The sequence below is a fragment of the Gymnoscopelus microlampas genome, assembly GCF_963454915.1.
Source record: "Gymnoscopelus microlampas genome assembly, chromosome: 9".
Lineage (NCBI taxonomy): Eukaryota > Metazoa > Chordata > Actinopteri > Myctophiformes > Myctophidae > Gymnoscopelus > Gymnoscopelus microlampas.
The window spans coordinates 47,963,939-47,991,397 of record NC_139946.1 but is presented as its reverse complement, the minus strand read 5'-3'; the positions used below and the strand labels follow the sequence as shown (position 1 = coordinate 47,991,397).

The following is a 27,459-nucleotide window of genomic DNA, read 5'->3' as shown; positions in this document are numbered from 1 at the left end:
CGAAGCTTCGTGGGAAACGTAAAGAAGAATCCAAAAATTGCTTTAGCTGAAATGTGAATAGCAGTATGGACTTAAAAAAAAGTAATTTATACTTTTTTTTAAGTGAGTCATGTTGTGATGACCACACACCGCCCACTTCACACTGGGTGTGATTTTTTTCTTTCTAAATGTAACATTCGCGGGCTGCTGGCGTAGCGGTCCGGGCACCTAGGCTCCAAAGCAGCTTGACAGCGCATCGCGGGTTTGAGTCCCGATCCCGACGCTCTTTGCTGCGTGTCTCTCCCTACCTCTCCCTCCCTCTTTCCTGTCTGTCTCTACTGTAAAAAAAACAACAACTATAAAATAAAGGCCAAAAAGCCCTAAAACATATATATATATTTCCCTCAAGATTTCTTTGCAAATAGCAGACCTACCTACAAGCTTGTAGATCTGCTATTTTCAAACTGCCTATGCATAAAGTAATACGTTCAAAGTGCTTTTGGGCTTGTTTTCATAGACCTGCTTGCTTATTTATCTCGCTAAATCTGGCAACGGTGCACGTGATCTGTGGGGAAACCTTTCGCACCAAAACAAACGTCCACGTTCAGGCGGCGGGAGTCCCAGACAGCAGAGCAGAGTCTAGATACAATGTATCCACAACAACAACAATAAACAACATGTCTCAGTCCCAGACGTCTCTTCTGGGGACTCCCGTGGGGGACGTCACCTTGATCGGTTACATTTTACCCCCCAAAACGAGAGCCGGGGACGGAGGAGGAGGAGATGAGGAGGAGGAGGAGGACTCTGGTTCTGACCAGGAGCCCGAGGAGGAACCCGAGTTCCTGGACATGAGTGAGATGCAGGGAGGAGGAGGACACAGGCTGCGCTCCTCCGTGCCTTCTCGTGATGAAGGTGAATGATGTTGTAGTAGCCTTGGTCGCCTACTTGGATTAGTTTTAGATCAAGACTCTTTTCTTGTGTGTGTCCCACACACACACACACACACACACACACACACACACACACACACACACACACACACACACACACACACACACACACACACACACACACACACACACACACACACACACAGTGTCAGCTCCAAAGCCCGTACTTCTCCAAATGTGTACACATGCAAAATATAAGGTGCTTAATCCGCGTGGCCCAAATGTTAACTCGGTGTCCGGTGTGTTTGTTCAATGTATTAGTCCGTATTTTTCAATAAAGAAGTGTTTTAACCCCGTTTGTGGCCGGCCGAACGCCATTTTTACCCCTCGTTTACTTCCTGTTTACATTGAGTGTAATTCCGTTTTTCACCGGATGCGCTCCGTCACCACCGCCCATTGGGAACTTCCGACAGAATCGGCCACAGACGGGATTAAAACGCATATTTATTGGAACATACGGGCTAATACAGTGAACACCGGTTTCTAATGTCGAGTTAGCATCCGTGTCTACAGGGTCAGCGACTTTATATGATTTGTTTGTACATGATGTACGGAGAAGTACCGCCTTTCCGCGCGGATGTCCAGTGACTATTAGGGGGTTAGAGACCAAGACTATCATAGATACGAAAGTAAGTCAGACTCGATAAAATAGATCTATGATAGTCTTGATCCCAGGCTAATGTAGGACAGTGGTTCCCAAACTGGGGGTCCCCAGATGATTATAGCTTTATGTGCAACATTGTTTTCAAATTCTAATTGATTGATTGAATACTTTATTAACAGTTTGCAAAGACAAGCACAGGGAAGTACAGTTCAATACAAGGTCTGCTATAAGATCATTTTAAACCCAAGAAGGCACTATGGCTTGTTTCCATTGGGGTCCATTGTACTCAATTCATCAAAGCATTTAATGACAGACAAATATACAATACTATGCAAAAACATCATGAATATGTACAGTAAAAGATGCAAGAAGGGGGCTCCAAGGATAAAAGTTTGTGAACTGATGGAGTGCAAAGTATACCTGCAAAGAGTTTGGACTGTGGATCTCTTGGTGTTTGTTTGCATCTAGCCCATGCACATGCCTTGAGTGTGGCAACGTTTAAATACTGGAATACAATAATAGAAAATATTCTGCATATATTCTATTATTTTTGAAATACAATAGCAAAATTAACAAAAATATCTGCAAGCCCATAACATGGAGGTGTAGCTTTGTGTATTGTCTTTTTTTTGCAGTATCAAATGTGGCTTTTAAATTGTTAATCTGACTCGAATTACATTTGTTTTGCATTGATGTACAAAAATATATTTTTCAAATAATTGAAATATGTCGTTTAAAGTAACTAAGTAAATTTACTCAAGTACTGTACTTAGTACAATTTTGAGGTCTTTTTTACTTTACTGGAGTATTTCCAATTTTCAGTACTTTTACTTCTACTCCACTACATCTCAGAGGCAAATATTGTACTTTTACTCCACTACAATTATTTGAAAACTTTAGTTACTAGTTACTTTGTAGATTTTGATCAATATTACAACACCACTTCAGCCCTATATACATTTCGGCCATTTGAAAATAGCCGATCTACAAGCTCACAATGGGTCGCGATGCGAGCCATTGTGAGCTTGTAGATCGGCTATTTTCAAAAGATTTTAATGCATTTTATAAATTTGAAAACTTTGCGAAAAAGGGACATTCTGCATAATGAGTACTTTCTACTTTTGGTACTTTAAGTACATTTTGATACCAATACTTTTGTACTTTTACTCAAGTACATTTTGAATTCCGGACTTCTACTTGTAACTTTTTCCAACACTGATCAAAATAGGAAAAATCAGTCAGAAAATAGTCCACAGCTGCAGCTGTTTCATTCCTCTCCTTCCAGTTACATTCCAGGACATGGTGTCTGGTAACAGGCACCAGGTGGAGGGCCGCTTTGCCCTGCGCAGCCCCTGGTGGGAGGTGACCTGCGTGGCACGCCGCCGCGGGAAGAAGCTGTCGGTTCAGGGATATCCCCGCTACAAACTGCGCCTCGACCTGGACCGGGACGGATGGCGTTCCATGGTGTCCCTGTTCCTGACCGCGTGCGACGTCCAGCCGCCAGAGCTTCTCGCTCAGTTCTTTGAGTGGCTCCCGCCGCACAGAGACGTGACCCTGTTCAACCTGATGGAGGTCCTGGATGAGTTTGAGCAAGGCGGCGATGCTAATGTTGGAGCAGCCCAGTGCCTAAGAGCCAGATTCACTAAGTCAGGTATGTTGTTGTTGTTTAGCAGTGGTGGAAAAAAAGTACTCCATTAAGTTTTTAGCGGTGCCAACCGCTCTATATCTGACTTTGTCTGTGTGTCCGTGTGTCCGTCTGTCCAGGTGTGTGTCTGTCCAATAAACAAATATTGAGGACAACATCAATACGGGGCTCATCAAAGGCACCACTTCCTTCACACAGGGTGTGATTTTCTTTTACTTAAGTAAAAGTATCAATACTGCAATGTAGAAATGCTCTGTTGCAAGTAAAAAGTCTGCAATGCAAAATGTACTCGAGTAAAAGTACAAAAGTATTGCCATGAAAATGTACTTAAAGTACCAAAAGTAAAAGTACTCATTATGCATAATGTCCCCTTTCAAGTTTTCAAATGTATAAATATCTTTCGAAAATAGTCAAAATGTTTTGAAATAGTTGATCAATACCTATCCTCATTTTGCCCCTGAGTGTTCCGGAATCCCAATTTGAAAATCACTGCCTTACAATACTACTTTATTTTCATTGTCATTTTTTAACAACTTTCAACCTGTCATTGTAGGCGAACAATTTCAAAAACTAAGATAATAAAAATAGCATTCTGAGCTTGTTGACCGGCAAGGTCTAAGACTTCCTCATCATGATAGACGATTTTTCACCAACTATCGAAGCTACCTTACCAAAAAAGTAGAACTGCTATAATTTCATCTCCTCCTGACCTCAAGTAACACTGTCCTCTGAAAAGCCAGCAATCTCTATAATAACCATATGACACGCACCCACTCACATCTGCACCTAAATGGCCCTTTGCTCATGTAACGTGCGATGGAAGCACTAACTGTACTGATAAGACCTAATTATTGAAATCCCAATGCCTGTCTTAGCCACCTGGCAGTCTTAAGGTTTTCTTCAGAATAAGTAACCTCTTTAACCCTGGCATCCCCATTTTGGGCATGTATTATAGGCCATAGTAAATTGGCTTTACAAAAGAAGACTGTATATTTCTTTGTGGCTCAGTGGTTAATGCAGAAATACTATCATTGTAAAATGTGTAGCACATTGGCATAGACACTATGGCACATTAGGAGTTCATTATATATTTCTGGTAAAATTATTTTGTATGTCAAAAATTAAATATCGATGAAAATGTTCAGTTGTCCACCACAAGCTGGCATGGTGATGACCCCCTCCTGCAAGCTGATATGTATGACCGTGTCATTTATTTTTTTATTTTCTCTTACTCATTCTGTTGTATCACAGATGCAGGGATGCAGGTGTACGCAGCTTCTCTCTATCCCCTTGTGATGATGTACCTCTCAACACTGTTGCCCGGGCATTTCCTTGAGCTGCTTAAAAAGGGCAAGGACAGGGTGACATCATGCCACCCACAACAATCAGCCACTGGTATGTCCACACAAGCTACGCCGGCCGTGCCGGGACTCCCGGACCCACAGAGCGGGACTGAACAGGAGATGGAAGCAGATTTGCAACCAGAGGATCTGAGCTTGCTTAACCAACTGGAGCAGATGTTGACAACCGATGTGTGGAAACTTGGATTTAACTACGTAAGGCTTGTGTTGGAGCCCAACCCATCCCCATGTTGGAGAGTCCTAGACCACATTTAACTAGAATTCATTTTATTTAAACACTTAAAGGACGACTTCACCAATGTTCAACCTATCTTCATATAATTGGTCCTCACTATTGCTCATGATAAAACGGTCTGTGTCTCATAGGAGGGCTATGGGCACTTAAGAAACCCGTCTACCAGTGACATCATCGTTAGGCAGTTTTTTTTCTCCAAACAATATTTTTATTTTTGTATTTTTTATTTTAGTTTTTTAAAAATTTTATCCCATGATTTTGTAACCCTATTTTTTACACCCAGTGCCAATTGTCTATGTAATCCTGGGCACTACACTCCCTCTGCCAAACTAGGGAGGCCAGGGCCGAGCTCATGCCTCCTTCAATGCATGAGAGCCTACTGACCTTCTTGTCACCTGACAGGGGAGAGTTTCCCTGGTAGGACGTATCGCGTGGAAGGAACACGTTATTCAAACCAGTTCCTTTCCCCTCCATCAGACGCCCTGGCTGACCAGGGGGAGGCAGTATAGTGACCAGGATTACTACATGTTTTTGTGAGGGTACCTACCCTAGGAGACACGGGGAGAACATGCAAACTCCACACAGAAAGGCCCTTTCGCCAACCCCACCTAGGGTATGGGCACTGATGACCTTCTAGCTGTGAGGCGACAGTGCTACCGACTGCGCCACCATGCCCCATTTTTATTTTTTATTAACGTGAGAACAATGGCTTCTATTATAGCATGCTAACTTGCCATGAATAGAAAGCCTGCAGTTTCTATTAGCTTGGATTTCCCAGCAATAATGTCACTGATAGACAGGGTTTCTGAACTGTCCACAGCCCTCCTCTCTCAGACACAGAGTGAATAGACAAAAATGGTACCATATTATAATAAGCATTAGGGAGGACCAATTACATGAAGACAGGTTGAAAATGGGTGAAGTCGTCCTTTAAGAATAATGCGATTCAAATCTATGATTTTGATGAAAATGATCCTCACAGAAATGTGTTTGTGTTCCTCTATCAGGCTTAACTCTGTTTCTACTTCTCGTCTCTCTCAAGGTGATGTACAAGGAACTCAAACTCACGCGCTGCGAGGCCCAGCTCCAGGCCTTCATCGACTGCAACCTCCTCGACCAAATCCCGCCGTTACAACGCAACGCGCTGTGCGCCTACGACAGACTGAAGAAGCACTGCTATCGCACAGGCAGCACCTACATGGACCAGCAGCTCCTGTGCGAAAGGCTGAGGGTCGACGCGGGAACGGCCGAGTGGGACACGTGGGAATCCCTCCAGTTCCTCCGGAAGCTCGGCGTGGTCGCGTTCGACCGGCAGAAGAAGGTCGGTTGGTTGGTTAGTTCAGGGGTCTTTAACAGGGGGTCCGGGACCCCTAGGGGAGTGCAATTTTCCTTGTGTGACCCTCAACACAGGATTTAAGAATCCCAGGCCTAAAATAACACAATGTCAAATTAGCTTGATTAGAGAAAAAAAAAACAATAAAAAACTAAAAATTTGGCGCGTGCACGATTCGCGCGCATGCACGATTTCGGCGCCCGCGCGCGGGCAGAATGCCCCTGACCCTCGGTTTGGTACCCAAGACATAATTTGGCCCTTGGGGAAAAGTAATTGGGGAACCCTGCTATAGGGGGTCCGCCAAATCATTGTGTGATATGGTTTTTCTTTTTACGTTAACCACTTTAACCATAGCATCCATTTTCTGAGGAGAACTTTAGCCAAAAGTAGCCGATCTACAAGCTCACAACGCCTCGCAGCACGAGGCGTTGTGAGCTTGTAGATCGACTATTTTTGGCAAAGAGGTTTATAGGTGTAGAGGGAAAAAAGAGCAGACCAAGTAAACAAAAAAAGTTAAATCTTAAACAAAATGTTATACGATATAGAGGGGGTCCTTGCTTCATCTCTCTCTCGGCTAGGGGGTCCTTGGCCTGAAAACGTTGAAGACCCCTGGGTTAGTTAGTTATTTTTATTTTGATCATGATTTTTTATAATAAAACAGTTGAACTTACAGTACAACTTAGTCAACAAGATGACTATTTGGCCGAAAAGGTATGGGCTGAAGCCAAAGCTTATTTTGCCCACCGTTATTACCATTTTAAATAAATTAGCATAGTAGCATAGAGAAAACGTAAGAGCAAACAAAAGAAAATGAACTAACACAGAGCTTCAAATATTACATTTCAGAACAGACGAAACAAAAAGAAACACCATTTCGGTTTACATGAGTTTTTCAGACGTAAACTATTTGTATATACCTTTTACTCATTATATTATAACAATATCTTCTATCACTAGTAGCATTTTTACCATCACTGTTTAGAATTATCATTACTATCATCCTATAATTCTACAAAGCTCTAGCTCTGTGCGTCTGTCTGTGCCAAAAATCTCTTCTGCCCGGTTCTCCTCAGTGGCTGGAGCAATTGATCTGCATTTGCACACAGCCATTAACCATTTCCATGAGCACGGAACACCCAAGCCCGTTTTTCACTTTCCCCAAATGTCAGCTGTTTATTAGCGTTTTTGTGTTTGTTGGCTCCCGGGTTGCCAAATCATGTGCGTGAAAGAAGCGCCGGTGTTGCCACATCCGTGAAACAAGCGGACCATGACGCACATATGGGTGCTCAAATCCCCCGATGGGTATGGTTTAGTTTGTATTCATTTATTTTATTTTATTTTTCTATTTATTTATTCATTTTTTCCTTCCAATTGTTAGGTGGGGCTTCACAACTTCTACTCCTACGAGACGGGCATCACCGGGTGCCTGCGCAGCCTGCTGGAGGGCGAACAGTGGACGATCCCGCTGGACGCCAGAGATGTGCTGCGCGCGGCCGCCGTGGAGCGCCGCAGGTCCAAGATACAGGCCGGCGCCATCGCAGAGCACGCATCGGCGGAGGCGGTCCGGCACGATGAAAACGGCGAGTCGGACGGTGATGCTATATCGATCCCGCCGCCTCGCGACGAAAAGACGCCTTTGGTCAAATTGGAGCCCAGCGGTGATGTAAGCCTGCCACAATTATTACATAATCAGCTAGTCACAATTATTTGAGAATCTTAATTATATTTCCATAATCGTCATAATCGTTAACATGATGAAAAATGTCACCCATTTCCGAATATTAAAAAAAGCAGAAATAGCTATTTCTGCCATTTTTTACATGTTTATGTTACAGGGAGATTGGCATTCCAGGGAGAATGGAAAAGAAGTTGGGGCAAACCACAGAGGGGCAAACGCAGTCCCCACAACATCATTTACGATTCTGTGCCTATCGGTACATAACTCGGACGGCGCTCAGTCGACTAGCAGACCATCGGCCGGTCGTCGCGGGCACTCGCGCCTGGAGGCGCTCGGGCGTGACTCCATGGCCTCAAGGTCTGCTGAGTCGGCGCGCCTCCGTCATGGTCCAAAACTATACGTTATCGGCGAAAAAAAGTAGTCCGCGGTTGTTTGAAAAAGTAATGTCCCAAGCGGGAGTCAAACCCAGACTCCCAGTGGTAGTGGATGGGGAGTCCAAAGATTATCAAAGTGCGCCACTGAGGCTGGTATGTATGTATATCCATGTTGTTGTCGTCATCGCCGTCCTCGCATCGCAGCCCCGCCCCGAGCCTAAAAACAAGCGCTCCACTTCCAATCTCCCTGGAATGCCAATCTCCCTGTGACATATACATGTATTCAATATGTCAATAATGTCTTTGTATATTTAAGTCATATCTGCACTGTGGAATATTTTTTATTACAAAGCCTAAATGACAAACAGGGAAAAAAAAGTACTCCATAATGTTCCAATGCCAACCACACAATTAAATCGTTAATTGCAATTATTTGAGTGACAATTAATCGTCAACTTAAATTTGTAATCGTGACAGCCCTGCGGTGATGACGGCGAAGAGGAGGAAGAGGAGGATCCAGAGAGCCTCCTCCCCCCGATAGAGCTGGACGAGGACCAGGTGCGGGCGGCGGAGATGATCTGCGCCAACCCGGTGACGGTGATCAGCGGGAAGGGCGGCTGTGGGAAGACCACGGTGGTCAGCCTGCTGTTCAAAGCGGCCATCGCGCAGCGGAGCGCCCGAGACGCGGACGAGATCAAGGACGCCTGCGCCGCCTTTGAGAATGACACCGACGGAGGATCCCAGGGCTGGGGGGACGAGGAGGAGGAGGCTCCTCTTCCTCCCCTCTCCCCGGGCTTCCTCTCCCGATTAGAAGGGGGGGAGGAGAAGGAGGAGGGGAACAAAGCCGTCCACGGTGCAGATGAGGTTCTGTTGACCGCCCCTACGGGTAGAGCTGCCTCTCTGCTGACCAAGAAGACCTGCTTCACTGCATACACTCTGCATCAGGTACTGTGTGAGGCTTGGTGGACATTAGGCCGGGAAAGAATGTGTCATTTTTAGATTTCTTTGGGCTATTCAAAGATAGCAGATCTACAAGCTCGTAGAGTGACACCGAGTGCTGCGCTACAAGCTTGTAGATCTGCAATTTTTGGAAAAACTTGAATATTTGTGCAAATCTTTGAATAAGCAAACATTTGTAACTCAAATCTTTGCTTCTGGGGATTCTACAAATGTCTTTTAAATCCTACAGTTTTTTGAAAAAACATGTTTCTATATCGGTGCTTTTTCATGTCAAGGAAGCCCAAAATGATATGTATTTGCCCGCGGACCCCCATCTCAAAATATTTTGTTCCAGGGACCCCCATGAAGCAAAGACTTGAGACAGTTACAAATGTTCCCTTTAAAAATATATATAGTTGCACAAATGTTGAAGATTTTTCTAAAATAGCAGATATACTGTACAAGCTCATAGGATGGCACTTGGTGCCGCGCTATGAGCTTGTAGATCTGCTATTTTTTTACAGCCAAAGAAATATTAAAATGACACAGATGCGTTCCCCGGTCTTAATGGATTAAATTATGGACATTATTATAGGAGTATGGAAGCTAACTACTAGGCTGCCTCCCGTTTTCCCTCGACTAAATGTATTTGCAAATGGATGATATACAAGCTCATGTGAGCTTGTAGACGTGCTTTTCCACTGTATCGTCCCGCAAGAATCGGGTTCACGTGATTATTGGCATGGGTAAGATGTTGACCAAGTCCGACTCACATGGACCCTTAGCTGACTGAGGATCAGTCCTGTACTTTTTACATTGTGTCGTCTCTTCCTTAACTGTCTCTAAATGATGACATTTTAGGACTCATAAAATAGGCCATTTCATGCTCTCTTTGTCATCTCTGGGCCGGATATAATATATAGCTGATCGAAAGGCTGTCAGGACCACTCTAATAGCAAGTAACATGAAAAGCGCTGAACGTAAATGCAAATCCAAATTAACCCAGTTAAGACCGGGAACGCATCTTTGTCATTTTAGATTTCTTTGGCTATTCAAAAATAGCAGATCTCCTATTTTTGAAAATATGTGCAAATCTTTGAATATATTTTTAAAGCAAACATTTGTAACTCAAGTCTGTGCTTCTGGGGGTCCCTGGTACGAAATATTTTGAGATGGGGCGTGGCGGCCAAATACATATCATTTTGGGGGTTGTTTGAGAACCACTGATATAGCAACAGGTTTTTTCAAAACAACTGTTAGGATTTAGAAGACATTTTGTAGAATCGGCCTCAGGCTTTAATGGGTTAATAGTAATCTGGTTGCACCCTTTTAATATTCACATGAAAGTAGTTGATGGAAACACATTGATTTGTATTTTAACAATAGGTGGATGGAACCCTTTTTATAAGTATTTTTGTTTTTTTGTTTGTTTGCATGCTACTGTCATGTGCGACGACATGCTGTTTTCTTTTTTTCTGTGTGAAATCCTGTGGTGTTTTTCCTGGAGACTGAATGAGTTCATTATCATCTCATCACACACTTTGAAGGTGCTGTGGAGTTTCATGATGTCGGACAAAGACGAGAACGGCTGTCCAAAGGAGTGGAAGTTTAAGTGTGTGCGTGTGCTGGTGGTGGACGAGGGCAGCCTGGTGTGTGTTCAGCTCCTCCACTCCGTTCTCTCCATGCTCACCAAGCACGCCAAGCTCAAGAAGTTTGTCATACTGGGTGAGGCCCACAGCACACATCCTCTTCTTCTACATCCTCATTACATGCTGCTGCACTTTCAACTTGGCATACCTATTTTTGGCCATGTGACCATAGGCTGAAAATGTAAACAAAATAGCGAAAACAGCAATTCTACTTGCTCACAATGCGCTGTGAGCCTGTGGATGTGAAACCAATTGCATTGCTTCCAGGTGACGTCAGACAGCTGCCCAGCATCCAGCCTGGCAACACCCTGTGCGACCTGTTTGAGAGTCTGAAGCTTCGCTCCTGGGCCATCGAGATGAAGACCAACCACCGTGCTGAGTCGGAGCTCATTGTTAGAAACGCCGGACTGTAAATATCCTTCATTTTCCTTTTTTGGAACTCTGCATATGAGGCCTCGTTCATCACTATTTTTGTAAAACTATGTCCACATTTATGGAGTTGTGTTAAGCAGTGGAATGTCAAGGCTGGGGTAGACCGAAGCCTAGCAAGAATTTGTCTGGATTGCAAATGATACAGATAGAATTTTTCAAAGCCAAAAGTAATTATTCGTTAGCAATTCTTTCTTTTTTCTTTAAAGTAAATTCAAAACTGAGAAATGCTGATGTACTACATATTAGTACTTAGTAAAGCCACCTTTTGCTGCAATAAAAGCTTCACATCTTTTGGAATATCTACCTGGTTGGCACAGTGTTTGGGAATTATTCCCCCCCCCCCCATTCTTCCTAGTTCCCAGTTTTGCTCCAGGTTGTTCATTGCTGCTTTTCAAACAGTGCCACAGATTCTCCAACGGCTTGAGAGCTGGACTTGGACTCGTCCTCTGCCATTGTAGTACACTCTGTTATTTAACCACTCCTGTGTCTTTGGCCTTGTGTATATTGAAAAACAGGTCCATAAATAACTAAAGATGGGTGGATTTGTGGATATCGTATTATTTTTAATTTGGGCCATTTTTATATTGAAACCTATTTGAAATAGCTTATATTTATTTACTTAATAACTAACAACTGTCTCAATTAATTCCAGAATCGCTGACATGGGAATGAAAAAATGCTCATACAGGAACTTGGAGTTTGACGCTGTAGTGGATCTGAATGGGCCCTGCAAGATGGCATCTGCTGACAAAAAGTTTATCCATATACGTCTACCCAGGGAGGAGTCTGACGACGGTGAGTACTCATGGTGTTATTACGTTCTTTTCTATCTAAATCTGTTGGATTTCACTGAAATGCATTTAGGAGAAAAACAAGATTTTATTTCAGAATAGAAGAAACAAGTTTATGATAGACAGATTACAACTACTGTAGTGTATACTAAAAGTGCATAATATTTGTGTTTTAGACATACAGAATGCTATCAAGTTACTGATAGACTCTGCACCTGGGTTGAAGGAAGACGACACCTCACAGTTCATTGCTTTCAGAAGGTAAAGAAATCAGCAACGAATTTAAAATGAAAAGCAACATTTAACGGCATACATTTATTATTCATAGATTATATTATTTTATTTTCGCAGGGTGGATGTAGCACTGATCAATGAACTTTGTTGTAAGCATTACAACAATCACACAACCAAGTAAGTGACTACATAATATGCTCATAACGTCTTTTACCTTTTAATTTACATGCCCAACCATGATACTGCTGCCACTGCTGTACCTCAGTCTCACCGAAAGGCTGTTGCTATATGTGTTATAGTTGTATACCGGAATATAATAGAAATCTCTATGAACAGACCATTGCGGTCAGAGAGAAGTTATCCAAATCACTTAAAGCACTTAAAATTCACCTGTTGGGGAAAGTATTTATTTTATAATGTAAGCTTTTGTTAAACATAGATGAGTATTTACCTTTATGCATCAGTGAAATATTACACTTTATTTTTTTTGTCAGCAAATAAACAAAAACAAGAAAATAACTATTTACAATTCGGCAGACATAAATGAAATAAAAGGTCATGAACTCAAAATCAAAATACACATAAGAAGACATTTGCTTGGCATATGTTCCCCCTTTTCCTTTCCCATCAGTAACATAACATCCAATGTCATCCTCCATATTGCTCCCCATTGCAGAGAAAAGAAAAGATTTACACTCTCGCTGCTTTTCCCTTTTTGTTGGTATTTTTGTATTGTATTTTTACTGATCATTTTACAGTTTGACAGTATCGTGTTATGTTTTATTTATCATTGTAAATTGTTTTGGAAAACATTATATAAACACATTTTCCCTGTCTTCTTCTGTGATTTATTGTCTTGGCTAGCAGAGATCACAAGAACAAGCTGCTGTTTCAACCTGGAGACAAGGTGTGCTGCACCAAGAACGGATACATCAGTAACACTGAGGATGTTGAGGCCAGCTTAACGTCCAGTGATGGCGGAGAGACTGGAGACCCTGCAAAGAAAGACAAAGACAAACTGCGCCTCTGTAACGGAGAGATATTCTTCATCAGGGAGGTCTGAATTGTGGATGCATTTTTGATTTGAACTGCATCTTAAGCCATTTAGACCGGGAACACATCTGTGCCATTTTAAGATTTATTTGGCTATTCAAAAATAGCAGATATACAAGCTCATAGTGTGGCACGCTCTGTGAGCTTGTACATCTTCAAAAAGCGAACATTTTTAACTCCGATCTGTGCTTCTGGGGGGTCCCTGGAACAACATATTTTTAGATGGGGTCTGTGGCCATATACATATCATTTTGGGGGTCCTAGACATGGAAAAGTTGGAGCATATATAGCATATATATATTTGGCCTCGGACCCCCATCTCAAAATGTTTTGTTCCAGGGACCCCCCAGAAGCAAAGATTTGATTTACAAATGTTCGCTTTAGAAAACATATATTCAAAGATTTGCACACATTTTTGAATAGCCAAAGACATCTAAAATGACACAGCTGCGTTCCCGGATTGAATGGGTTAATATGTGAAAATAATAGGTTGATTGTTTGCTGACTGTGTCTGGTCATTTAGGCCGAGGATGCAACAAAACTAGCAGCAAGTTACGTTCAACCTTCAACCCGTTTGTCTTTGGCAGGACGTGACCATCGAAGAGGGGGGCTCCTCCAGGAAGAGGCGCTGCAGGTATCTCACCCTGGACGACGGCGATGGGCGGATGATTAAAGCGGACTTCAAGGAACTGCAGAGAGAGTGCAGACTGCAGCACGCCTGGGCCAGGACCATCCACACCTTCCAGGTACCCTCCCTCATCATTCATATTGTGCTTTTTTTAATCAGATATTATTAAAACTAATTGTCCCCGCCAGGTCGGCCGGTCCAAGGCCGGAGATTAGGTTTTCGCCCCTGTCCGTCCGTGTGTGTTGGTGAGCAACTAGACTAGATTTTCCGCCATTTCGCGTCTTCTTCAAAACACCTTTTGCTACTACCCCTACAGATTTTCTCCAAAACTCAAACAAATCGGTACTCATTATCTCTGGGGGTCATGTGATCAAGATATATCAGTGAGATATTTCAGATTTCTATTCCAAATGACTATATACCTGATTGATTGATTGATTGATTGATTTCCAAATGTTATGGGCCATGGGTAGTCAACCCGTCCTGGCGGAGGCCTGCACTCCAAGGAGCATATTTTTCTGTTTGATCTGATTCCATATAGAGGAAAGGACAGCTGCACACTGCCCTCTTCACTTGCAATTAGAAATGTTTATTATTGGCCCGAATTGCTGGCGTAGAGGTCCGGGCACCTAGGCTCCAAAGTAGCCTGACAGCGGGTTCGAGTCCAGATCCCGACGGCCATTGCTGCATGTCACTCCCCATCTCTCTCTCATTTTCCTGTCAACCTACTATCCTATCAGTAAAGGCATATTAAAAAGCCACAAAAAAAAAAGTTAGTTACAGAAACAACGTATCTGTAAATATGTTTTATTTTCAAGTGAAGAGGGCAGTGTGCGGGAGTCCTTTCTTCTATACTAGTTGGCCCGTGGTCTTCTCTGACGCACCTGTCAATCTCCTAGGTGTGCCAGATTTCTATTCTTTTCTCTGATTACAAACATATCCATTTTGAAATAGAACATTGTAATGAAAAGGTTGATGTACAGGCCCGCATCATTCCATGACCATTCCACTGGCATTACTATTAGTTTAATGAACACTAGGCATGTAACGATTCACTCAACTCACGATACAATTCGAATCGCGATACTAGGTTCACCGTACGATTATTCATTTTCCAGACAAATGAAATGACCGATTTAAAAAAAATATATATTATTTCTCTTACACAAATCCAGTATTTTACAATACTGTGTTTTCTCTTATCCTCTTTTCAATACAGAAGCAAATGACTGAACATTTTTTTTTTTTAAATACATTCTCTTACAAACATCCTGTATTTTCTTCTTTTTTTTGTCTTTTGTCTTGATTTAAATTGTCACCAGTTTGAATCGATTTCAATCAATTTACGATAAATCGTTACATGCCTAATGAACACACTTCTTGATTTCTCATTTCCCTGACGGTGTATGTTGTACTGATTGATCCGCTCCAGGGTTCAGAGAACGAGACCATCGTGTACGTGCTGGGAAACAGCCAGGCCCAGACGTGGAAGCACGTGTACACGGCGGTGACCAGGGGACAGAAGCGCGTGTACGTCGTGGCCAAGCAAGAGGCCATCGCATCGGCCATCACGAAACGCGAGACCCCGCGCACCACCCGCCTGAGTGGCCTGGTGAAAAAGGTTCTGGACGAGTCCAGAGCTGGCGGCGGGGCAAACATCATCCCCTGTCCGCCCGGCACACCCCGCGGCACGGCAGCACGGCCCCCGGGTCTCCTCCAAAGCCCGACCCCCAGCAGGTAACTTGAGAAGCTTAAATATTATGGATGGGTCAGAATAATCGAATATTCAAATAATCGTTTTTTGGGATAATTAGGATAATTAATTTTTAATTAAGAAAATAAAATAATAAAGAAAAACAATAATGTTGTCTTTGTTTATTTCTGATAACCAGTTTATTGGCCAATGCAATGTTGTTATTGTAACTTAGTATGGTCATTTGATGAAAAAAATTTACAAATCCCCAGAACAATTTCACCCAAACAAATCCCCTGGTTTTACAGTCTTAATTTATCCCATTAAGACCCGGAAAGCCTATACGTTGTTATACCTTTTTAGAACTGGGAAAGCATCTGTGTTATTTAAGATTTTTTTAGTTGCTTTTTATGCAACAGGATTTATTTTCTGAAAACTGTACTGGACTATATGTGTGGTTACATGTAGTCTAATCTCTCAAGAACAGATTCTGCTCTGCGTTGGAATCTGTCGGGGAGGTTCGTCATAACGCGTGCGCATTGGCTACAAGTGGGCGTGCCTTCAGATCAGGAAGCAGGCCGCGCTTTACCCAATCAAATGTAGTGGGCGGGATTCACGTGTCCGTCCACCCTTCCCCCCTCGAAACTAGCCGAAACTAATTTAACAATAGCGTCCTCGGAGCGGGCAAAACCACAGAAAGATATTCACATTTTAAATTACTCTTTCATCATAGAAACAAGTGGGCTTATAACCAAAACCATCCATGTTCTCTGGGAGAAGTGGTGTTAGTGTTCCGTGTAGAAATATCGTTAGTGGGAATGAAAACATAGTCGCACCAACCGGAAGTGATGCGCTGTGAAGGCAGACATGAAACCCCGGTTTCCCTGCGCACTGGTGTTCCATTTGCCTCCGGCCAGACCCAACAGACAATCAAATCACGTTTATTTATAGAGCACATTTAAAAAACAACTTTCGTTGTACCAAAGTGCTATACAGGTATTCCAGCAGCACAATTCATTTCATCAACAATATACATCAAAACAACAATAATACAAACAATAATAAAATTAATAATAAAACCAGAAAGCATAGTAATTTAAAAAAGAGCATGCACAGCATAGCAAACGTACAATAAAGTGTCAGGGGGATTGGAACGCTTGTGCATAAAACAATGTTTTTAGCCTGGATTTAAAAGAATCGATGGAAGGGGCAAACCTGATGGAGAGTGGGATGCTGTTCCACAGCACAGGGGCGGCGACCGAGAAAGCACGGTCACCTCTGCGCCTCAAATTGGACGTTGGGATCTTTAGTGACCCCAAGTCAGTTGATCTGAGCTGCCAGTTTGTGGCGGGGGGGTAACTTATAAGGTCATTAATGTAGGTGGGGGCTAGTCCATTTAGGGCTTTAAAAACAAAAAGGAGGATCTTAAAATGTATTCTGAACTGCACTGGCAGCCAGTGTAGGGAGGCCAAAACAGGAGTGATGTGGTCTCTCTTTTTGGTACCGGTCAGAAGCCTGGCTGCTGCGTTCTGGACCATTTGGAGACGGGATAGGGCTGAGTGACTGATACCAATGTAGAGGGAGTTGCAATAATCTAAACGGGAGGTTATGAGGGCATGTATAACGACTTCAAGGTCATGGACAGAGAGAAACGGCTTGATTTTTGATATGGAGCGGAGGTGAAAGAAACTTGTTTTTTTACGACTGCATTTACCTGTTTGTCAAATTTGAAATCTGAGTCAAAGAGTACTCCCAGGTTCTTTGAGTAAGGCTTGACCAGGCAGGACAGGTTGCCTAGATCATTTTGGATCTGTGAGATGGAGTCAGGGCGGCCAAATAAGACTATCTCGAATTTGGAGTCGTTCAGCTGCAGGAAGTTCTGTGTCATCCAGGATTTAATGTCTGTAAGGCAGTTTCTCAGGTTGTCCAGTTGTGAATGGTTGTTTGGTGTCAGGGGGAGGTAAATCTGTGTGTCGTCGGCATAGCAGTGAAATGAAATGTTATGTTTGCGAATTATTTGGCCTAGGGGGAGCATGTATATGGAGAATAGAATAGGACCCAGGATCGATCCCTGCGGGACCCCACAGTAGAGACTGGCGGGGGGGGAGGAGAAGTTGCCAATGTTGACGGTAAAGCTTCTGTCACAGAGGTATGAGGTGAACCAGGCCAGGGCTGTATTGTTGATACCAGCATTGTGCTGGAGACGGTGTAGTAATATTTGGTGATCGACTGTATCGAAGGCTGCGCTGAGGTCCAATAATAGCAGGATGGCACAGTCACCAAGATCAGTGGTGCGGAGGAGGTCATTGTGTACTTTTAGGAGTGCTGACTCTGTGCTATGGTTGGCCTTGAATCCAGACTGAAATGTTTCAGTGATATTGTTTTGGGTTAAGTAGGGGATGAGTTGGCTGAGGATGATTTTTTCGAGGACTTTGGATAAAAAAGGTAGTTTGGAGATGGGCCTATAATTACTGGGGAGGGAGGGGTCTGAGTTCGGTTTTTTAAGTAAGGGCTGGACCACTGCTTGTTTAAAACAAGTTGGGACAGTGCCAGTGGCCAGGGAACTGTTGATGATGGTGAGTATACTGGGGCCGGCTGTATTAATAACCTCCTTCAGGAGGGTAGAGGGGACAATGTCAAGTGGACAAGTGGTAGATTTCATAGTGGAGATGAGTGTGATGAGGGTTGGGAGAGTGACTGGATGAAAGCTGTCTAATTTGGATGAACAGAGCAGTGGGTTGTTGGTGGTAGGTGTATAGGGAGGCATGTTATTTCTGATGTTGTTGACTTTACTGATGAAGAAATGTTGGAAATCAATGCAGGTTGCTATAGATAGGTCCGGGTTTGCAATAGGAGCAGGGTGGATGACAGCGTTTATGGTTTTGAACAGAATCTGCGGGTTATGGGAGTTGTTGGAAATTAGATTAGAAAAGTACTTTGTTCTTGCAGTGTTGAGTGAATCCTGGTATCTGAGACGGTTATTTCTTAACATTTCAAAAGAAATTTGGAGCTTGTCCTTTTTCCATCTCCTTTCCGATTTTCTACATTCCCTTCTCAGGGCTCTGGTGGTGTCATTCAGCCATGGGTCACCTTTAGGCTTGGATTTGCTTATTTTGAGGGGGGCAATGGTATCCAGGATGGTGGCACAGGTCGAGTTAAAAAGGGAGGTGAGTTCCTCAGTGCTGGAGGAGGGGGGAGGGGTCTCCATAATGCGGGTGGTTGGAGCAGCTATGAGGGCATCTGAAAATGTATTGGCAGTCGATGAGTTAATATGGCGTGAGCGACGAGTGGGCAGTTGAGGTTTTGGAGGGGGTTGAGGTAGAACTGTATTAAATAAAATAGTGCTGTGGTCTGATAGACAGGGAGCTATGAGTTCAGAAGTGTTGATATTGAGGCCCAGCGATAAAATAAGGTCCAGAGTATGGCCCAGCCTGTGGGTGGGGCCGGTGTTGAGAAGTGAGAGATTAAAAGATTCAATTAACTGCATAAAATCATTGACAAGTGGTTTAGAGGGGCAGCAAACATGGATGTTCAGGTCTCCCAGGATCAGAGCTCGGTCGAAGTGAGTTATGGTACTTGTGAGAAATGATGAGAATTGAGCTATGAAGTCCTTGTGGTACTTTGGTGGCCGGTAGATAAGTGCAATTAAAAGTGGGTTAGCGGAGTCCACCTTAATAACTTGCACCTCAAAGCTCGGGAAGTGGTCTATATTTACTGGACGGCATTTAAAGCTGTTCTTAAACACAATAGCTAGACCCCCCCCAGTACGTCCGGAGGGTCTGGGCGAGCTAAAAAAGCTGTAGTCTTCAGGGCAGAGTGCAATAAGTGGGGCAGACTCATCCCCCTGAAGCCACGTCTCTGTTAAAAATAAAAAATCCAGGCTATGGTCAATAAGAAGGTCTTTGAGAAAACCAGTTTTGAGTGTTAGAGATCTTGTGTTATATAGAGACATTTTAACTGTGATGAGTGTATTTGCTAGTGGCTCCCTTGCCAGTGTGGCGAGATTCTGTGGGACTACACCACGGCGTTTTGCGGATGTAGTGGGAAGCGGGATAAATAGGTAGGAGGAAATACAGTGGAGATTTGTTATATTCCTGTCTGAAATGTGGACAGGAATGGTATTTGTGTAACTAACAGGCAGTGTAATTATAGCGATTGTAGTGGGAATGGGGGTAGGAGGAGGACAGCCCAGCCACCAGGGGGCGATGGAGGGGCTGTGTTGACTGGATGTTGTCAGTTCAGAGTGGTGGTTGACACGGTCGGATGGGTCAGCTGAAGCCAATAGTCAATGGTGATGATGATTAACGTGTTGTTTTAATTGAGGTTAATTGAATATCACAAACAGCAGAGGTCGCTGTTTTTCATTTTCAGTTGGGTCTGGCTACGCGAGACTACATGTAGTCCTCTGGTGTATGTATATTGTTGTTGTTAAAACCAAAACAAATCAATAAAATCAAACTTAATAATTTACCCCGGCAGGTCCAGAGACTCCTGCGTCCACTCCTCCACACCCACCGTTCGTAAAAGCCTGTGGAAGCCTGTTGGGAAAGTCAAGGTTGAGGTTCCAGATGATCAGACTGTGATGGATGACATGGTCTTCAGTCAGGCGTACTCCTGGTCACCCATGAATAGCGAAGAGGAGAAGTTTGGGCCTCACAAGGAGCAGCTGTCACCCAGGGGTGCCAGCGATGGTGTGGTGGATGACGACCAACAGCCGGGTCGGGTCAGACCTGCCGTCTCTCAGGAGACCCCCAGTAAGAGGCTGCACCCTGATAAGATGATGGGAACCCCACCCAAGCAGATAAAGGTATGGGTAAATGGGCGATTGTTGTGTATAAGCCTTATATTACTATACTAAGGATGACTTGGATGTAGGAAACAGGCTGTGAAGGGGGTTTAAGTGATATTAATTGTTGCAATTAGCGCTAATAAATATTCATGTAACGATCGTTGCTATAGAGTGTTTGTTCAGTGTCTCTCCAGCACTTTAGCAAAAATAAAATCAAGTTTTCAGGTCGGAATATTACTTATTTAAAATTTGTATCCAATCAAGAGAGCAAACTCATCATAGAGTATACTGGATAAGTGAAAGTGGAGATGAAACAAAATATAAAATGTGCAAACAAAACTGGAACTGGGAACACTATAACATTGAATCTGATAAATTATCTTTCTGCGGTTCTCTCCTAGATAAAAATTGGATAAAAATCCTGAAATATTTTCTGTTTACTAAAGAGCTGGAGAGACGGGGGAGAGACCCCTGTTATTGAACTTTAACTAGTACTGCCCTGCCCTGTTGTTCAAGCATTGCTTTCGTGCAACTGATGATAAATCCTGTCTTTTTATCCGTTTTCAGACGGAGCCTGAGACGGAGAAACCATCACCGCTGGGCTGCTCCACACTGCGGAAGCTCTCCCTGCACACCCCCAAAAGCAGCAGACAGCTGTACAAAGAAGAGCCTCCGTCTGAATGACGAACTGGATTCTGAAATTCATCCTTCTGGCCACGCAACCCGGCAGACATCATGCATACAACTAGGGTTGGGATCTGGAACCAGAGGAGGAACCCGGTCCAACATCGAGGAACCACAATCGGCTCCATCACATGTGGAACTGTTTACGGAACCGATTTCTTTTTTTTATTCCAAGATTTATTTTTGGGCTTTTATGCCTTTATTTGACAGGACGGTAGGCTGACAGGAAATGGGGAGAGAGATGGGGGGGTGACACGCAGCAAAGGTCGTCGGGATCGGGAGTCGAACCCGCAACATGCGGTCAAGCTGGATTACCAGCTTAGGTGCCCAGACGGTTACGCCAACCGTCCAGGCCGCAACCGATTTTTATCACACTGTCTGAGCTGGTTATGTGGACTTAACGTCTGCTATACGATTACAACACCGATGGTTCTCAAACCTTTTTAATTTCAAGGACCACCCATAACTCTGAGAGTGTACAGATGGAAATAAATGGACCTGTAAGGGTCCTAATAATATGTATGCAATTATAACGAAAGGCCAAAATTATATAGATTTCTTAAAATATAGGAATCGTTAAAGGGAGCCGTTAAAAGGGATCCCAACCCCTAAATACGATCCTGTAGACATCATGCATACAACCCTGTGAAGGGAACATGGGCTTTAAAAAAAAAAATCCAGTACAAATGAGGACACAGATGCTGCAACATGGAAATGAAAAGGAAGCAAGGAAAGGTGACAGGACGTATAGCTGCCTGTTCTGCATTTCCTTCATTTACGTTCCTCATCCTATCCATTATTTATTCAACATTTGAGCCACAGACCACCATTTTGTATGAATTGTACCCTCTCAGACCCAAAACTTAGAATATTTTGTTATCGTTGCATACGATTTTGTCCACAATTCCATGCTGTATTGATGTTGGTACTATAGGAGAGATAACAGGCAAACGTTGATCAACATAGCAATTCTTTAAGTAATACCTGTACGGGTCCTTTTGGTTTCATTCTTCGCTCTCAAGAGTTAAAGATCTATAAGGGTCCATTTGGTTACCAACTCCATCATTTAGCTGGGGACCGCCTGGAACCCCCTCAAGAACCACTGGTTCAGAACCACTGTGCTAAACAATGATTGGTTACCTCACGGGACTCAGATGTTGGGATCATGGCGAAAAATCAATCATGAGGGAATCCTGAAATTAGTCTATAGTTAGACCCCCTCTAGGACATAAAAAAAATGTCAGACAGAAAGTGCCGTCATTAAATGTAGATCAATTTTTTTGTCAAAATATATATATATTTTTTAAACGTTAAAGCACTATATTCTGATAGTATTCATTGCTATAGAGTGTCTTTCAATAACAGGGGTCCCCTCATCTCTCCAGCTCTTTAACCCATTTTGGGCGGGAACCCCTATCTGTAACTATACCTTTTCAGGACAGGAACCCCTTTTGGTGTTCTTGTTGTTATGTACAGTATATAGCAACATACATTTGTTGTTATTTTTAATAAATATTTGAAGTTTTTCAGAAAACTTAGGTCAGGATTTAGAAGGTGTTTTTAGAATCTGCCTCAGGTCTAAATGGGCTAATAAAGAAAAGGTGGGTTCATCAGGTGGGTTGCCAATTTCAGCCAATCAGAAGAGAGTACCCATTTATCAGCTTCAATTTTCTATTGTTCCAGTGCAAATGTATCTGCTCACTTCTTAATGTCATCACTTCCAATTTCACTTATTTATCCTGTATGATTTCTCTCTCCTGATAATGGATTTTTCTGTTTATTAAAGAGCTGGAGAGACATGGAGACTCCTGTTACTGAACAAACTCTATAGCAATGATTACTATCAGAATATATAGTTCTAACAAAGTTACTTTGGTTTTAACAAAGGAATATCACTTATCCTACCTTTAAATATGACTTGCTCTCTGACTAAAAGCTGTGAAATGTGTACCAGTCGTAAGTTATTCAGAATTGTTGCACTGTTTACTGTGTATGCAATGCACCAGGCAGTCCCAGTCTCCGCTTAATATAAACTATTGTTGTTTTTGAATGGACAGTTCACCTAAAATACATACAAAACCTATTTCTTGTTTTTCTTCGCTGTGGTACGGACCTTTCTGCTGTCTACAATGGAGGTCAATGGAGTTCTCTTCGTTCTGACTTAAGCCATTAAGAGCGGGAAAGCTAGCCTGGTAAACCCTCCCTCCGGAAATCTCATTTCCATTTGATTTCAGGAAGGAGTCTGGTCTGAAACGCCTTTCTCCAATAATCGCTCTGCTCGCCGAGCCGACGAGCCTATCAGCGTCGTCGCTCATTGTTCTGTGATTGACAGCGACAGTTGGCCAATCAGGTGGCGAGTTCGAGTGAGCCCGAATGAACCCGAGTGCAGCCTGAGAGCCGCCGACAAAAGACGAACGGCAGCCATTGTTGTTCTCCGAGTGCCGTCACTTCTTAGTTTCGTTCTTAAAACGGTCTCAAACTTATTTTTTGAGGCACGGAATTTACTATTAACATATCGTTTGGATAGAATTTAGTTGTTTAACTTCATATATATGGTCAATTAATCATGACAGAGCCTATTTAAAAATATAAATTTAGAGAACCGGCAGGGGCGGGGAGTGACACGCATGTATCCCAATAAGGCAACCTATTTTCGGCATGGCCGTCCCAAAAGTCCCGTTGCGTCACATAGTCTGGAGCTCGTCAAAATGAACTGCTCATTGGCTGAAGGGGAAAAACGATCATTGGTTGAAGGGGTTGTCAGTCAACGGTATTACTCCCGCCCAACTCCAGCCCACAGCGATTATTGCAGAAAGGCGTTTCAGACCAGACTCCTTCCTGAAATCAAATGGAAATGAGATTTCCGGAGGGAGGGTTTACCAGGCTACGGGAAAGCAGCTGTCATTTTAGATTTTAACCACTTTAATCATTATCTTATACTTTGGCTATTCAAACATAGCAGATATACAAGCTCATCGCCCTATGAGCTTGTAGATCTACAAATTATTTTTTTTTAATCATGAAAAGGATTTTTAACTCAAATCTTTGCTCCTGGGGATTCTACAAATGTCTTCTAAATCCTAACAGTTTTTGAAAAAAACGTATGTTGCTATAATCAGTGGTCCTCAAACCTTTTCATGTCTAGGGCCCCCAAAATGATATGTATTTGGCCGTGGACCACCCCCATCTCAAAATATGTTGTTCCAGGGACCCCCCAGAAGCAGAGATTTGAGTTAAAAATGTTCGCTTTAAAATCTATATATTCAAAGATTTGCGCAAATTCCCTGCCTGTGAAGGCAAATGTTTTGAACAGTATTGTGTAAAAACTTTGGAACTACAATGCCATTTGTTATTGTTTACAAAGAAAAAAAGAATTATCTGGCAATTTATATATTGTATTTTTAATCTCTTAAGGAATATTTCTTAAGCATAACTGCACCTTTAAAAAAAAAGTTTTTTATGCAAATAAAGTTTAACTTGTCTGAGTGTTGGGTAGTGCTTTTTTTCCCCTTGCTATTTTGTTGCACAATAATAAAAACAGTTGAATTGTCAAAACCATTAATGAGTCACTATGTTATGTTGCTCCAAAATCTGCATAGTTGTTCTGGATCGGGCTGCCCCTTGTTCCTCAGTTTACATACAACAGATTAGAGATTACATTATTTAGACCTGGGGTCTTCAATAGGGGGTCCAGGACTCCTAGGGCCCCTTTCTTCAACAGGGGGTCCGGGACCCCTAGGGGGTCCTCAGAGTTACTACAGGGGGTCCGCCAAATATTTGTGTGATGTATATAATTTTTTTCCTTAACCACTTGAACCTTGAGCATCCCTACTCTGAAGAGGACTTTAGCCAAAAATAGTTGTTTTTGGCAAAGAGATTTATAGATGTAGAGGGAAAAAAGAGCAGACCCAAGTAAACAAAAAAATCTGAAACACAATTTTATACAATATAGAGGGGGTCCCTCCTTCATCTCTCTCTCAGCTAGGGTCCTTGTGCTGAAAACATTGAAGACCCCTGGCCTACCCAGTGAGCCATAGTCGAATATTAGACGTCCAGTTTTTTTTTTTAGACCTAAATTAGCTGGTCTCGAATCGGTCTATAATGTAGACCGAATTTAGCCGACTGAATTTAAAGCATTATTCCATAAATATTGATTTAAAAAACAACTGTAAGTTGCATACCTGATCTCCAATTATTGGACAAAAACAATTTGAATAGCCATTGATCATTATACAGTATAGTTTAAATTTAGCCAAGATTTAGACGTTTAAATCAAAACCATATATAAACGTCTACATTTAGACCAGTTTTAAACCATGACATTTATTTTATTTTTTAGACATGTTTTTGAAAAAGGGTTTTATTAGGACGCTAACAGTATGTTTAGAAGTGATAATATCTCACTATTATCGCTTAAATAATGGCAGTTTGCATTAATGGTGATAGGCCAGTAATGCAAATAATCCTTTAAAATATATTTCTATAACGGCAGTTCGCACTATTTGCGGTCGAGGACAGCCTAAATCAAAATAAACTCGACGTGACTGCACACTGCATACAATTAAAAAGTTATTTTAAAAACACTGATTTGTGTATCAATGGTGATTGTGCAGAATTGACAGTCAACCTGTGAATATAAGCACAATGTCAGTCTGAGTGAGACAGTCTGTGAATAATAGCATTCCATTTTATTTTATTTTAGGCAGCTATCTCCTCTGTGCCTTAATTGTCTGAAATTGCACCCTTCTACCATAATGGTATTAATTTAATTATTCTACCATATGAATCTGTCAATCATATTTATTAATGTAATTCACATTTTCAACCTTTATTCTCAGTAAAATATTTTATGTCAAAAATATGTAGGTATTTTTTTTTACTTTACTGGAGTATTTGCAATTTTCAGTACTTTTACTTCTACTCCATTACATCTCAGAGGCAAATATCATAATTTTACTCCACCACAATTATTTGAAAACTTTATTGTAGTTAGGCCTACTTTGTAGATTTTGATTATTATCACTAAAGATACATTAACCACTTCAGCCCTATAAAACATTCTGCCATTTGAAAATAGCAGATCTACAAGCTCACAATGCGTTGTGAGCTTGTAGATCTGCTCAGTGTCCACTCTTCGTCACGTCACCGCCCACGCCCATCGCAGGCGGCTTTGCGGGTGAGATCAAAGGGAGAGCGCGTGCAGCGTTCAGCCCCGCCTCACCCACACACACAGAGCGGAAAATACGAACGAGCGTTTGTGACGCAGCTCTGTTTAATTGTTTTGAAGTAATAAAGAGTGTTAAAAAGTTAACTAAACCACTCATAATGTAACATTATTCCACATGGACGTCGAGTACAGTTAACAACTTTAACCAGGGAGGTGGAACAAACTGTTAAAACGCTAAAACAAGACAATTATCTCCAAGCAGGTGAGGTTTTTTTTTTATGGAATTGCGAGTAATTTCACAATTGCAACTAGTAGGATGTGTGAAGTGAATATATAATATATGTGTTTTATTGAGCTGTGTTTGTGACGCTGACACACATTGAAATGTTACAATTACATTTATAATTCTTTGTCTAAAAGGCCTTGTTTCCATTGAGGTCCTTGGTATTCATTTCATGACAGGCCTAGTCAGTGCTGGAAAGTAACAGAGTACATGTAAAATACTGTAGGCTACTTTGAGTACAATTTTGAGATTATTATTATTATTTTTTTTACTTTACTCGAGTATTTCCAATTGGCAGTACGTTTACTTCTACTCCACTACATCTCAGAAATAAATATTGTACTTTTACTCCACTACAATGGTTTGAAAACTTTAGGTACTAGTTACTTTGTAGAATTTGATTATTATTACAAAACCGACAGTAACCACTTAAGCCCTATATATATATATATATATATATATATATTTCGGCCATTTGAAAATAGCAGATCTACAAGCTCACACTGCGTCGCGGTGCGAGGCATTGTGAGCTCGTAGATCTAATACAGTAGCGCGCGCTCGCGCTCTCTCTCTCTCTCTCTCTCTCTCTCTCTCTCTCTCTCTCTCTCTCTCTCTCTCTCTCTCTCAAACAGCAAACACGACGTTTAATTGTTTGGCAGTAAAAAGACAGTTTAAAAGTGAACTTTAACAACTCCTAATGTAACATTAGTGCACATGGACATGGTTATGGGTAAAGGTATCCGTGTTTATTAGGCTGGTGAAGAGCAGGCTGTTTAAAACACAAGTGAATGAATTCTCCATCCAGACAAACAGGTGAGCAGTGATTCTCAACCATTTTAATTTCAAGGACCCCCAGTTTGACATGCATTAGGCTACGGACCCCCATTTAATGGCATTTCTATCTCTGGGACACCACAACTGTAAAATCTATGTTAATGTAACTCTGAGAGTGTACAAA

General features: G+C 42.3%; 1 protein-coding gene across 2 annotated transcripts; it reads left to right on the top strand.

The window, feature by feature from the left end:
* The first annotated feature begins 621 nt into the window (after positions 1-621).
* On the top strand, positions 622-24,570 carry LOC311052578 (DNA helicase B-like). Of its 2 annotated transcripts, none has more exons than XM_084067583.1 (16): positions 622-891; positions 2,819-3,184; positions 4,430-4,734; positions 5,817-6,095; positions 7,486-7,770; positions 8,637-9,104; positions 10,646-10,823; positions 11,015-11,156; positions 11,832-11,974; positions 12,147-12,231; positions 12,322-12,381; positions 13,072-13,261; positions 13,845-14,003; positions 15,318-15,622; positions 20,058-20,385; positions 20,935-24,570. In XM_084067583.1, exons 1-16 carry the CDS (start codon positions 657-659, stop codon positions 21,049-21,051), a joined length of 3,645 nt encoding a protein of 1,214 aa, XP_083923709.1. In that variant the 5' UTR covers positions 622-656; the 3' UTR covers positions 21,052-24,570. The 2 variants fall into 2 exon arrangements, with proteins under 2 accessions (XP_083923709.1, XP_083923708.1); XM_084067582.1 differs by having other exon boundaries at positions 13,069-13,261.
* The last annotated feature ends 2,889 nt before the right edge of the window (positions 24,571-27,459 follow it).